The sequence below is a fragment of the Haliaeetus albicilla genome, chromosome 11, assembly GCF_947461875.1.
Source record: "Haliaeetus albicilla chromosome 11, bHalAlb1.1, whole genome shotgun sequence".
NCBI lineage: Eukaryota > Metazoa > Chordata > Aves > Accipitriformes > Accipitridae > Haliaeetus > Haliaeetus albicilla.
The window spans coordinates 23,490,436-23,504,981 of NC_091493.1; the positions used below are offsets into that span (position 1 = coordinate 23,490,436).

Here is a 14,546-nt window from a genome sequence, read left to right on the forward strand (position 1 = left end):
AAGGATGCCCACTGAACCATACCTCCTTCTGCCAATTAATCCTGTCTCACAATTCACCTATGTTAAAACACAGAAATTATAAAAATTACATTTAACTCTTCCAGCAACTTGAATTTCTGACAAGTTCTAATTCCTTAACAAAAAGCTGATGTAAGGTATCTAGATCTGGATGGTGTCTCTGAAAAGCTCATTTTCTATTATGTACACGTTGCTTCTCAAAGTGAGATACAGCAACCCAGATTTGAATTTCATCTTCAAGAAATAGCAAATGCCTTCCCTCCCCAACCCATTTCCCTCCTCAGGGCACTGAAATGTAATGTCCAAGCACAAGACTATTCTTCGGGTTTTATTCAATGGGATCTAGTACATTCTATTTTTCTGAACACTGTTGTAAGAACCCCAATCATCCTAGTGGAAGATCACCACTGAGAAAGAATGGTGTAAAATACAGAGGTAAAACACTGCTCTAGGTTATGAAATACGTAGAGAGATTGGAGAAACACTTCAATTAGAACAGGACAAACTGAAAGCTTTTGGAATGTTTGGAAGGAAAACAAAAAACTTACTAGAAGCAGAGCAAGATGATTGTAACTTTTCTTTTTTTAAATAAATCATCAGAGAAGACCACCTGACACTACTACTATTCTTGAGCAAAAGTACCAGATACTTCCAGATTTTCTGCTCTGCTTTTTAAAGTTAGGTACTTTGCACAGAAATGCAACGCAAGATAATGAAATCCCATATTTCACCACAAAATCACGTCCTTCCCTTCCACCTTCTTTTCTTGGAAGTCCACTTACCATTCTACCTATTTGCTGGGACTAAGAACTTCAGCATTTACTGACTTTAATAGATTGCTGCTCATTAACAGATTCTTGGGTTGTTGGTTGGACTGTTGATTGCTTTTTAATGGAAAAGAAAAAAATCTGCCAAGTAATCACATTTTCCTGCTTTTATTTAGATCTCCTCCAGTTCATATAAAGAATAAAAATGTAGTGTTAAAGATCAGAATAAATATCTAGAATACTGCCAAGAATTTTTAAAAATATATCTTCAGATATTCATAACTTTCTACATCTCATGTAACTTCTTAGTTCAAAATGCATCTGAGTATACTCCATTGTGCCTGTAAGTAAAATGTCAAACCTGTGTATGCAATACAGTAGGAAACTACTCAACAGTTGTGAATTATTTGCACACTCTAAGCACTAATTGAAATGTCACTGTCGTATCCATTAATCCCAAAGTGTCAAAGAATAAAGCTGGGGGAGGGTGATGAGCAAGAACATAAATCACAGGCATCACAGTGAAGCCTGGAATGTGCCTGTGATGGACCTTATGAATGAAACCACAACAGCAAAGAAGTCTAGGCAAAATCTTGCGTCGATCCCTTATTCCACAGATTGTAAGATGTCATTTGTTGCAACATACTATTCTGACAAGCTTCCATAATTATATTTAAACTACTCAAAGCACTTCTGTGGAAAACCAATTTTTTTCTAAGGTGCTTTAAAAGTTTTGCAGAAAGGAAGAATTAAAGTTTACTCTATTTGCATCTGTACAGCCCATGCTAAAAGTTACGCAATGGTGGAAAGAATGCATTTTTCAGTCTAAGTTACTAGTTTTCTGAAACTTTCTCATTTTGGCCCAAGTTTCCCATGTCCTATCCATGCCATATGCTCAGTATAAAAGCTACATGTAACAAAACACATTGTCTTAAGGTTATATTTCAATCTTAAAATAATGAATTTTTTATTTAATCTAACGTGATAACCTCTACTAAGATCTCTTCACTGATTGAAATTTCCACTGTGCAGCAACCAAGGATGGTAGAAAGAGTGGTAATAGAAATTAGGATGGTACATAACAGGGCAGAGGCTGAGAAGAAAAAGGTCTGAGAACAACTCAGAGACAGACGACAGCTGGACTTGTTGGGACTTCTCATTACTTTGCTGTAAACATACTGTTCATACTGTGAAAGTCACCTGCAAGGCATGCATTTTATCCCCTGTACTACTAGAAATCCCCGAGTGAAACAGTGAATTGGTTAATCTATAAAAGTAGTGAAGTACTGTGTTGTTCACAGATGGTATTTTAAATATGAGAAACAGAATAATACTGTAGTGGGCAAGCTTTCTTCATTGTTACACTATTTGTTCAGAAGGCAGATAACTGTTTAGTAGGTGCACCAATTCAGCTTGTCTAGACGAATGATTATGGTGTCAGTATTACGAATACTATGGAATTTCTGTTTTTACAACTGGGATCTTTTTTACATCTAGGAGACTACACAAATGCACATACACATATCCCTGCCCATCTACCTGAAAAGAACATTATTAAATTTGCAACATCAGGCATACTAAAAGTAAAAAAAAAAGTCAAACCATTATCTGTTTGGCCAACTTGTGCAATCACGAGACAAACTTTAATGTCATGATCACAAATATTTTTTCAATTGGACCCTGATAATCCTGTCAGTTCATTCCACACACTGAAAGGCCTTAAGGCTGTATAATAAAGGACTGTCAGAAAGATGCTTGGTCTACCTGTTACAGAGTTTAGCTGGAATGTAACAAGTAAGGCAGTAGAAGGAAAGACAAGCATATGGTTAAAATGTCAAAAATGCCCCTTAACTCTGTCTCTGGACTCCCATAAGAACACTTTGTGATGCTAACTAAATTGCTTGAAATCAAATTTCCAGTTTCCCATAGGCGGCTGCTAATTGAGTAGTCATCAGTTTTTTCATGTGTCCAAACTATAAACCTCAGGATACAACTTGCAGAACCGCCCCATTTTATAGCTGTCATCAAAATCATTGAGATCCATGCTTCAAACACATAAGAGGAAAGATAGTTCGAAAAAACAGAGCATAAGAAACTAAAAATATGCATTGAAAAAAACACTAGTGAGCCTTTTCACTGTATCTCAGTCATCAACTATAAAACCAGACCTAAAACCTATTCATAAGACAAAGATGTTATGGAAGTAAATTCCTTCATACAGATTAACAGCTCACCCTCAGCAGTGAGCTCCATGCAAAACATGAGGAAATTAATCCTGCCTTTAGCACTGGATTGAACTAGTTTTATAAAATAATTCTGATGCCGTATTTTGAACAGTGAGAATTAAACAACATCTGATGTTTACTAAAGGAGTAATTGTAGTTACAGTGAGTAACGTAGTAGTAGTAGTCGTCGTCATCGTAGTAGGGAGGAAACCCTATGTAACAGCACATTTAAAATCTGTATCACAATAAATAAACTCAAGAGGGAAAATTAAAATTTCGCAGACATTTGACCTTTTTTTCCTCAACTATAAAAGCACAACATTTATGTAGTGGTATTGGGCAATTTTGTACTACACTATAGTCTTTTTACTGGATATAGCAATTATGATCCCATTAGGAGTGACAACAGATGTATGTTTCAATGAGATACTTCAGCTAAAAAAAAAAAATTTCATAAAAAAATTTCCCAGAAAAGTCAACATAACATTGATAAATACTTTTACAAGAAGCTGTACCGTAGTAATTTTTGTTTAAAAGACAAAGCTTAGTGAATTATGGAAAAAGATCACTATATGGATTGCATTACAGAACTTTTTTGCAGTGTTAAGACAGATATAGATAGGAATTCCAGAAGATCTACTTACATTCACACTGTATCACATCTAAATTAAACTGCTGAATTGCTCCCATGCTTATTTGTTTTAATTCACTGTCCAGTAGCATCTGCATTAGGGACGTTGAAAGATGCTGGCAGGCTGACATGCAAGCTGTCTGGGCCACTTTTCCCTAGTAGAAAGAGCAACAGGTTTTAAGATAGAAACAAATGATAAGTCACTAAAGAGCTGCTTATCTGATTTGACTTTAATATACACTCAAAGTCTTAATGAGGCAGGACTTAGATTAGAAGGAGAAAGATCACACTTGGTGTTATTGCTTTGACCTGTTAGTTTTGTTTCTATTAAATCAATCAGGGAACTAAATTAAATATATGTTAAAGCAATTATGGATATTTCTTCTAGAAATCAAACAGTCTTCATGAATACAAGGACATTTCCAAAATAATAACAATATAAATTGCTGAAGCATATGAACAGCTTTGAGGATTTTTTTTTTACCCAAAATGAAAGCAAGAATGTAATGAAAATCAACATGCTGCATGTTTTTCACAATAGTCAGTTAAAAAAACCCCAAACTTTATATAAACCAAACCCATTGCTTTCATTTGGGGCATTTCTCATAACAGCTTGCACTTATTATTGGCACTTTAATTGTTCGAATTCCATCTCAAACCTTGTTGCTAAATTATTTAAAATATTCATGCTTATCCATCATCTTTTCAGGTGCTTAATAAATCAGTGCTGTCAGTAATCAACTACTTACAAAATGAAATGTAGCCCTCTGCTGTACAAAATAGAAATAATTTGCCAACCACAGTCTAGTTAGTAACATCTCTTTACAATGTATATGTAATTGAGACAAATGATTTTCCAAACATAAGACCAAAAAACAAACTACAAAATCAGACATGTGATAAATTATTAAAAATTTAGTACAGAAAAATTAAAAGATATGAAAATTCGACCTTAGAATTAAGAAAACCAATTAAGATCAGATATCCGATCAGATGGCACCGTTCTATTCATAGTACTGCAATCTTTTAGAGCAGAGTGATCTTAACTTTCAAATGCAATTATATGAATCTCTGTAGTTTAATGTACTTAAACCATGCTTTTCAACTGACATCTATGTTACAATACATATTGAAACAAAGGTAAATATTAACATGCTTCCACAAAAGAAACCATAATTACATAATACACCTACTGGAGCACACACCACTATCGTTTTACTTATATCCATCAGTAAAGTGATGACACCTATTTCTCTAAAGCAATGGTTCCCCAGCTGTTTTCTGCAAAGTCAGGTTGATCAATTCACTGTTGACTCACAGAAACACACATAAGCAATGAAAAATGATAAGGATAGACAGCAGTTCACTGTCCCAAAAAGTTTGGAAAGTTATGCTCCAACATCTGAAAAGCCAGATCTTGTCCTTAATAAGACAACTTGCTCATATCATTGAATTTTCATGTATATATATAACAGAAAGCAAATTTGGCCCTAAATATTTTGTACTTTAAAAATCCATTCTTTGTTAAAACATAATTAAAATGTAGACAATACAATGGAAAGCATTCACTCTCCTCAGGTGTCACAGTGAAACATTAAATGGCTTTTGCTAATAACTCTTTAGCATTAGGACACCTTGAACTGTTAGGAGCTTTATATCTGAAATGAGATGTCAGTTTCTTAATTGAAAAATCTCAGAAAAGCAAGTAACATTTTTGACCAAAATACATGAACTGACAACGAAGAATGTAAGAAACAATGCAAGAACGGCATGCTTAAAAGTCTCCCAAATCCAATGGTAATTACACTGGGAGACATGCAGGTCTATTCCCCAAGCAAAACAATATCAATATGAATGGAAAAAAAAAGAAAAGAGGAAAAAAGGGGAAAAAAGAAGGAAAAAAGGAGGTGAGAAGGGGAATCAGTGTACCACAGTTCATTTAATTACAGTGTAGTAGGTTTGAAATACTTAATGGAAATGTCATTTTGATTTAATGGAACATCTAGTGCATCTCTGTTTAATGTACTGCTCCATCAAATCAGCTCCATGTCCTATTTATGCTGCCACTATAATGTAATAAAAGTTGAACCAGATTAATAGGTTGTCAAGAAAAATTCCAACATTCAATTTATTTTATATGCAAACAATGTGTACTCCTCTTATTTTAAATAAAAGACAGAATTTTATATTTCTAACAAGCATCTGTAGTTAATTGTTACAGGCTGGCAAATATCAATAGTACTGGAGCACAAGATAATGGTTACAATACAGAAATGACATGGTAAAAGCCACTTGGACTTTAAATAAGTATCAATACATGTATGTTTAATGTTTATTTTAAAATTTCATAAAATGGAAACATCCTAACATTTAAATTATTTCCAACTATGTAACTTGAACTACAGGCTTATTGTTCATGTGACATATCAACAAATAATAGAAGTTTACTATACACAGTTTATGCTTACTCAATACAATCACTTGATTTTCTTAAATCTGGAGAAAAAATGAAGCTATGTATATCAATCAAAATGCTGAATTCTAACTGAGAGAAATGTGAACTTTACTGTTCTCCTCTTCAAAATTCAGTGCTTCCCAGTTCAAAATACGTTGGATGTATGATATTGAGAAAAGAGTGGAATTCAAATTTGTGTTTGACAACTGAGATTTAGTTAAAAATCTATCTCCAAATTTGCACCATCCACCAATTAATCAATTCCTTGCCATTTTTTCATAATGCATTTTGAAGAGGAAATTTAAGGATTCATGAACATAGCAATAACTTATTTCTTTTCCAGAATTAAACAAATCTCAGTTTTAAAACATTCCTAATGTTTATTATTTGTCAGTTTGTTTTTTTTCTTAATTACTATTATTATTATTTTTTAAAGGACAGTGGCATGGTTACTGTATCTAGCAATTAAATACCTATATTCAATAGCATGCAGAGATTCAGCAGTCTTCTCACATGCGCTTGAGTTTGCCTCCCATATCTCCGCTGTGCATATGCTAATTGCTGCTATCTACAAAACCTATTCTTCCACTCAACCAATGTAAAGTTTAGGAAACAAGGACCCTATTCTATAAGCAAAAACACCTGCTAACAGTGTTAAAGGCAACTGTTTTTTCACCCAGCCTTCACATTTTGCTGAAATACAAGTTTGTAAAAAGAAAAAACCTTTAGACAAACTTCTTATATTTCAAAGGAGCTTGTAAAGAGAATCTGCTGACATATTAAATCCTTTTTTATAGGACCCAAAAAGCTTTTCTCCTAAGAACAATTGCAGTAAAGAGACATTTGGCTCCTAGGAAATTCCCAAAGGGTCAGCCATATGCATCCTTCTATGGCACCTTCGTGGTACTGCTTTCTAAGACCCATGCTAGCTGTCTCAAAAGCAGCTTTCATCATTCACTATGGTGTCAGTCAATATGATTTATGGACTGCATTCAACAAAGTCAAAGCATATAGAATGAGAAATATGACTACTATCTGCTAATTTGTTTTGTATTGAGCCACTTAGGAGTCAAAGACCTGATGTCAGACTGAGACCAGCAACACAATTAACCAGCCAGTGACAGATTCATCCATCCTCCCTGCCAGGCTGTGCCAATCAAAGACAGCATGAAGCAGCATTTGGAGAAATCAGTAAGAAAACCCATTCTCTAAGTAGCCCGTGGAGGCTGTTGATTGACAGTTTTTGAATATAGCTGCAGAAAACCACCACCCCTTCACCCTCACTGCAAGCTGTGAAATTAGGCTTTTGCTGCCAATCACAGAAACAATAAAATAACACAAACTGCCACCCTCAGCATAAAAGGAAATAACAAAACTTATCTGTTAAATCTAAGAATTTAAGCTGAAGAATTAATTTAACAACATGAAATGGCATAATGAAAAATTTTCTGAAAATGCAAAGGAACTAAACATACAGATTTTATCAGTCATAATAACTAAAGCATTGTATTACTTAACATCAGCACTAAAATCCAACTTTTGAAATATTGATAAAATACAAGTATACTAAAACACACTAATGGAATTTTTAACAATCAATTTTACTTCCAGTCTCTGCCTCAAATTCTACTGAAATAATAAAAAATATCTACTTGAAAGTAATTTGTAACTGTTACTTTTCAATAGTCATTCTTTACCAAAGAGTTGTCCAATACTAACTTTGTACTGACAAAGCACGTATCTAGAACAAAACTTCAGCTAATTCTAAACTTCAGTTAAAAATACTTACATGTACACCCTCTATAATTTCATATTAACTGATCTGAAAATAAAAAGTATGATTTTTCTTTAACTGTTCAAAATAAAAACTAAAAAAATGCAGGTCCTTAATAACAAATTTGAATATCCAATTGATTTAATGAGATTAATAGCTGTATAATGAATTTTTAATTTGCATTTTGATTCGAAATATCTAATGGCACTATAAACTGCAACACGAACTTAAAATGGGCTGTAAAAGAACCTGAAAACAGCATTAATCTCAAAAGACTAAATTCTTGCGACTTTAGAAAACAGAACCATTCAAAACTGCATGACTCTCACATTATAACCTTCCAAAAGCAACGCAGCATCTGTGCTCCTCATTGCTGGAATTCTGCTAGTGCTCGGTTATGACATAACCAGCACACTGACACCTATTCAACATTAACAGGAAGTATTTCTACACAAAATTTTCAATATTCATAGTGCTCATGACACCTATCAGCTTGACAGTTCAACATGAGGCTGAGTATTCAAATCATAGAAATGTTCACTGGAATGAACCACCAATGTCATCTAGTCCAACCCCCTACTTGGAGTAGGACTATTGCCAACACTAGTTCAGGTCCTTTGTCCTTTTTTCTGGCTGAGCCTTCAAAACAACTGAGGATGGGAATTCAACAGCCCCTCTAGGCAACCTCTTCCAACACCACTCTACTCTCTTCGTGCAAACTTATTCCCTAATGTCAAAGCTTCACCTCCCAAGCTTCTATCTGTGATCATACCCACATGCGAAATTGTCAGTCCTACCAGGAAGAGTTTGGCTCCATCACCTTTGTATCTGTTCTTCAAGCGGTTGTAGGCTGCCACTAGATCTCTCCTGAGCCTTCTCTTTAACAACCCTAAACCTCCATTTGTAACTCATGTGCTCTAGGCTCCTAACAACTTGAAAGCCCAATGCTAGATCCTCTCTCCAGATCCACAGAGCTACTACTCAGGCAATTGCTCTCCAGATTGTAGCAATGAACACGGTTACTCCCACACTATGTACTCCAAGTCCCTTACACTTTTGTTCACTTAAACAGTGAACAGCACAGTATACATTTGTTGCTGTACGCTGCTTAAGTGAACATGATTCAACCACATTATTAGAAAAAATCAGTAAAAGTAAGTTCAGAAATTCAGTATTCAGAAGCCACTCTTAACAGAATAATATTATTTTCAACACTTTCATTATCATGGAAATGCTTATGCCAAATCAAAATAAACTCCTGATACAAAAATTGATGAGCTGAAAATAATCAAGGCTTGGAAGAGTTCTTAAACGCAATCCATCATCTTCTTAAAAAAAAAAATAAATAAAATTGAGCACACACATTGCCTTGACCCCAGGCAGATGTAGCAGAGAAATGATGGAACTTTCACTGATTCTTTATTCTGTTATACCACTCTATCCTCATTCTGCATTCATGTCTCATAGCTGCATTTTGATACCTGACCTCTCTTCCAAAAGGTCTCAGTCTCCTCTAAATTATCTCATTTGGGATGCAAGGCATACCCCACCAATGTTCTGCAAGGTTCTTAGGGCTCCTGCTGTCTCAGCGTACGAAAGCCCAATGTTAGTCATTAATTTGATCCCTGCATGCAACCACACAAGGTACGCAGCAAGTCATCAGCAAAATAGAAGGGTCTTTTTATTAAATGATTAAAAATTGAAGCAATAAGCCTGCAGGCAGTTCATAGTTTTTCAGTTCACATGCTTTTTCTTCATCTTGCATCTACTTACCGACATAGCTGCATGGTCATTGTTGTTATTCTGAGAAGGAAACCAGTAAGGCAATCAAAACAAAAAAATTAAGATGTACTGTCAACATCAAAAAAAATAAAAGGAAAAAAAAAAAGAAAAAAAAATTGGTAGCAATAAAAGGTAAGGAAAAGCTTCCAAAAAGAACAATTACAGCTACATTAATTCCTTATTTTTTTTTAAACCTGTGAACTTATATAGTATTTTGTTGTGGCATAACAAAGAGATTATAATTGAAATAATACTAATTTGGCAATAAAATGTTTTTCTGTAATAAGGAACTGTATGCCAAAATATCAAAGTAGCAAACTTCAAATGATGAAGCGTCTGTTGATATGCCTTTCCAGAAAGTTTTCATGATAAGAAATAATATAATCCAAAATACTTAGGTTAAAAAATAAATGCCATGTTTACCATCTTGGCTTATAGAGGCCATCTGTATGTCATTAACATATTTTGTTCAAGCAAGACTTAGAATGGCTCAGGACAGTAAGAATCTAAATGTAACACAATCCATTAATAAATTTTAACATAAATCTAATGGTAATATAACTGCAGGGTGGAATAAAGCTATTTTCTTTTCCAAAACTGCTTATTAAGTACACTAAACAAACACAGAGGAGAAAACTAAGATGCAAAACTTCAGAGGAAAAAAAAAGTTTCAGAGACGGAAGACATTTCCAATGATTCAATAGAGATATCAGACCCCAACTAAGTTGTGCCAGGTTCAGTAAAACTGAGATCATGGTCTACCTGATTTAGATCTCTAATGTTCCAATAAAAATAATACAAATTGCATAAAACAGATCCGTAATGTAAGATGTATTTTTTAAAAGTTATGACTACATTGGTACAGAAATAATTCAGTATAGCCCCACATGGAAGCACAAAAGGAGACAGATCCCTGTGCATTTACACAACTTACACAGACAGCTAAAATAAAACAAGACTAACGACAGGAACTCAACGACTGCATCAAAAAATTGTTAAAGAACATACCATAACACTTCTACAGGAAGACTAGAGTTTGAAACAATATCAAAGAGAAAGTCAGCGACCCTTGAACGAGACTATGGAGAACTAGTGTGGCCAACTAGTGCCCCTAGCCCTAAGCACAGTGCCCTCTAACATAGTCGGATACGCTAAGGTAGGAAGAGAAGAGATTCCTCTACTTGTCCTGCTCTTTTCCTTACTACAGTTACGGCCAGCGGCTAGGACTTTTGTTCCTTGATTTCTAATTACAGAAAAGGTTCTGAGAAACTATTTTGAGTAGTGGAATGTTTCTGCCAGCCATACAAAAATTATTATGGAAATAACACTGTGACATTAATGGAATAATCCATTAATGTAAATGAATACTAAAATGATTCCAAATCTTAACTATGGCATATGAGAATCTAGCTTAGTTTAGCACACCAAAGCATTTACTATTTTAATGAGTTATGGAACCTAGTTCTGGGCTTATCTTTGAAAATGCTTTTACTATAAATTTTCTCCTAATGAAAATACCTTACAATTGCAAATCTAACCAGAATCATCATAATGAAGCTGTATACACACTTTCACATAACCTTCACAGCTCATGCACAGCAACATTCATAGGACTGTGTTTCTACAATTGGCCAAGCTAGAACAAGGGAGCGATACACAGGACAAGTCAAAAATTACAAGAACCCTCTTGCCAGACCAGACTAGTCATCCATATAGTTCTACATCCTGCCTGTTAACTGACCAGAGTTTGAAATTACCAAATAACCTCTTCATAAGAACTAGCTTTCTCCAAAGGTTGACTTGTGCCCCCAGGCACGTATTTCTATTCCTTTCACACTTTTCAAATCTTAATGCCACAGCTGCTTCTTTCCATCCCTCTTAACACATTACTTTGTTCTGTCTGTGGCTCATTTCCAAACCGCTATATCACAACATACATTCATGACAGACTTCTGCACATCCTTCACTAGAAGTTGCACATCCCTTAACTGCTATATGCATATGACCACTGAGGAGCAGCGGCATTGGTTCACACTGCTTTGTATGTTAAGTTACAATGAATTTAATTATCTAACAAACTTACTATTCTTTATCAAAAAATGCTCAACTGATTTGGCACAGAAGCACGTCTCACACGTCACATTCACATCAATAATATGTGATACATTTTGAGTGGGTTATGTCTTTGAGTCAGCAAAAAAAAAGGCGACTGGAGAATCACAGCCCCTTCACATGTGATTTGGAAGACCAGATAAGCCCACTATGCCAGCAACTTCAACACCTTGCTGTGCACGTACAGAAATTATGTTTTACTTCCAGTCTGGAGCCTCAAAACATTCTATGCATTGAGGACTTATTCTTTATAGGCACTGCATGTGGGTAAAGCACTCAGACATCAGTGTGACAGTAGCAACCAAGGACAAGCTGATGAAAAGCAGATGTAGCTTGAAAGATTTATTGAAGTTACTCCAGACCTATAAAGGTATAAACTAGTACAATGATAAATCAAACTAGAAACAGTCTTTTTTGTCTTAAAGCAAGGGGAAATCAGACAACAGAATGTAACGATTAGTACATAAAACAGGTTAACAGTACCCTTTTACCCAGGACAAAATAACACAGAATATATTTGAATATGAACAAGGATTCATTTCGATGAAGCTCAGTTAACTAGAATCAAATGACTTTTTATTATCAAAACTATTTAGCTAAAAACAACCTTGGAGAATCCAAGACCTCCATAAACTTATACATAAATGCAGGCTTTGCACCAGTTCTGCACTGTTTGAACCAATGCATGTGTACACAGATCCAACATGGTTAATTAAAAAGGCCATCTGTTGCTCTAGAAAACTGCTGAGTTCTTACCCTATTTGTAAATTAGCTGTTGTTAATAATATTACTAAAGTATTTGAAAGTATTTTCTAAGTATTACCATGGGTAAGCATCATCAAGATACTGAAACACATCTAAAAATACATCTGTACTGAAAAAAATTTAAAAATACATCTGCCAGCACGTGCATAATTCAAAAATCATATCTATCTTCAAAATCTTAGTATTTTAAAATAAAATAATGCTCCAATAGTTTGAAATTAAACTTAATTTTGAACACTTACAGGTAAATGAGTAAAAACTTGAAACGTGCTTCTTAAAAAGTTAATAAGGTCCATTAAGTATCCACTGGCTCTTCCATCCGATTCAGACATTGTCCAATCATAATCAGCAATCTGAATAAATTCATCTATTTTTTGGTTAAGTTTTGTGTATATTTCTCCTTCTGCAGCATGCCTTGCATCCTGCAAAAAAATCACGTGCAATTGTCAGAATTCTAAAATATTATTAGAATGCAGACAAAATTATATTCATCAACAAAACGGAAGTCTTGTGTTTTTCTTAGATTCAAAAAAATATTTCATTTAAATCAATATTTTAACTTCTGTCTTACAAGAAGTCTGAGGCTGTGGTTTTTAAAATACTCCCATAATATATACTATAAGAGTGTTTATAACAGAATATGCCTACAGAATAATCTAAGTTCTCAGAGACAAATGAAATTAATTTGAATTTGGAAACAAAGCAATTGCTTCACTCTCTTCACAACAATCACCTTTAATTCAGCCTTACAAATTTATCAACCCCAACACAAAGTTTATTTGCCCTCTTTTACAAAGAAATAATGAAAGAACCTAATTATTTTATATGTTACAGCCAGAGGTCCAGCAATCATATGATTTTTATGTAATTAACGTCTTAAATCTGCATATCTGAAGAATACTCATCATTTTTCATCCTCCTTTAAATATCCTGATCATCACACACCATGATTCAGAGCATTCCCCTACTTCCTCCCACCTCTACTTTCTGTTCTGCCACCACCCAGATTCTCCTCTTTGGAACAGTAAAGTCTAGCATTTACTGTGAAGTGAGGTTATGATGCTAACTATCTGCCCTATCTGTTCAGGGGACATCCTCATAGATGCAATGGGATCTATGTACAGATGCTGGATAAGGTGTGTTTTGCTGGAAAGGCATGCTTTTGCCAGCCTGGAGTTTAAAGATACTTGATAAATTCTATGTTCTAATTTGGGCTCAACATGAAACTTTCTTCACTGATCTCGCAGAATAATTCAAGACAGATATTTGAATTAAGTGAACGGGTCAGCTGCTGAAGCTTTTTAGAGAGTAAAAATTAGGCTGGATATACTGGAGCAACATAAAGTGGATGAAATTCCCATTGCTAGTTCCCTCTGGGAGAAAACAAACCAAAACCATGGCACTTCAGAAAGCTGCAAGTAAGAAAGGCAAGAAGAAGAAAGAAAAAAAATAATGAAAATTATCTGAGCTCAAAGGTGCTGTCACATTGAATGTGTCAAATGCACTCTTCAGTAAGGCCCCAGGCCATGAGGCACTTCAGGAGGAAGCAAGAAAGCATGTGGCTCTACCATGCATAAATATCAAAGTACAATTCCCTAAAATTAGCATTTTTGCTGCGAAAGCAACTTGTAAAAGTCTCCGCTGAACAGCTCTCCCAATCCAACACACAAGAATCTGGCAACCTGTTAACATGTCAAATAAAGGAATATGCTGACATCCAGAATTTTGTAGATGGCTATGACAATAAAAGCTTCAATTAAAGTCAAGTCTATATTTAAAGTTTCTAATTAACAATGAGACCTCAGTTCCAACAATCTATAATGATGGGACTTGCAAATGTATCTGCCTAGGTTTAGTGCAATTGCTTGGATTTTTTTGTTTAAAAACTAAGTCATTATGGAGTGGTTGTATCGCAGAATATACCCCTCTTAATCCAGGAGGAAATAGTTAATGACCTACTAAGCCATTTGGACACTCACAAATCTATGGGACCAGATGGGATCCATCCAAGAGTACT

General features: G+C 34.8%; 1 protein-coding gene across 5 annotated transcripts in view; it reads right to left on the minus strand.

The window, feature by feature from the left end:
- EXOC6 (exocyst complex component 6) overlaps positions 1-14,546 on the minus strand; it is a 98,038-nt gene that overhangs the window by 30,395 nt on the left and 53,097 nt on the right. For 4 of the 5 annotated variants that reach the window (XM_069796660.1, XM_069796659.1, XM_069796662.1 and 1 more), the window contains exons 18-19: positions 12,772-12,951; positions 3,655-3,796 (exon numbers count right to left, since the gene is read on the minus strand). In XM_069796660.1, coding sequence (XP_069652761.1) covers positions 3,655-3,796; positions 12,772-12,951 — 322 coding nt within the window. Of the gene's footprint in view, positions 1-3,654; positions 3,797-9,643; positions 9,674-12,771; positions 12,952-14,546 lie in introns of all 5 variants that reach the window. The other variant, XM_069796658.1, reaches the window with a different exon arrangement.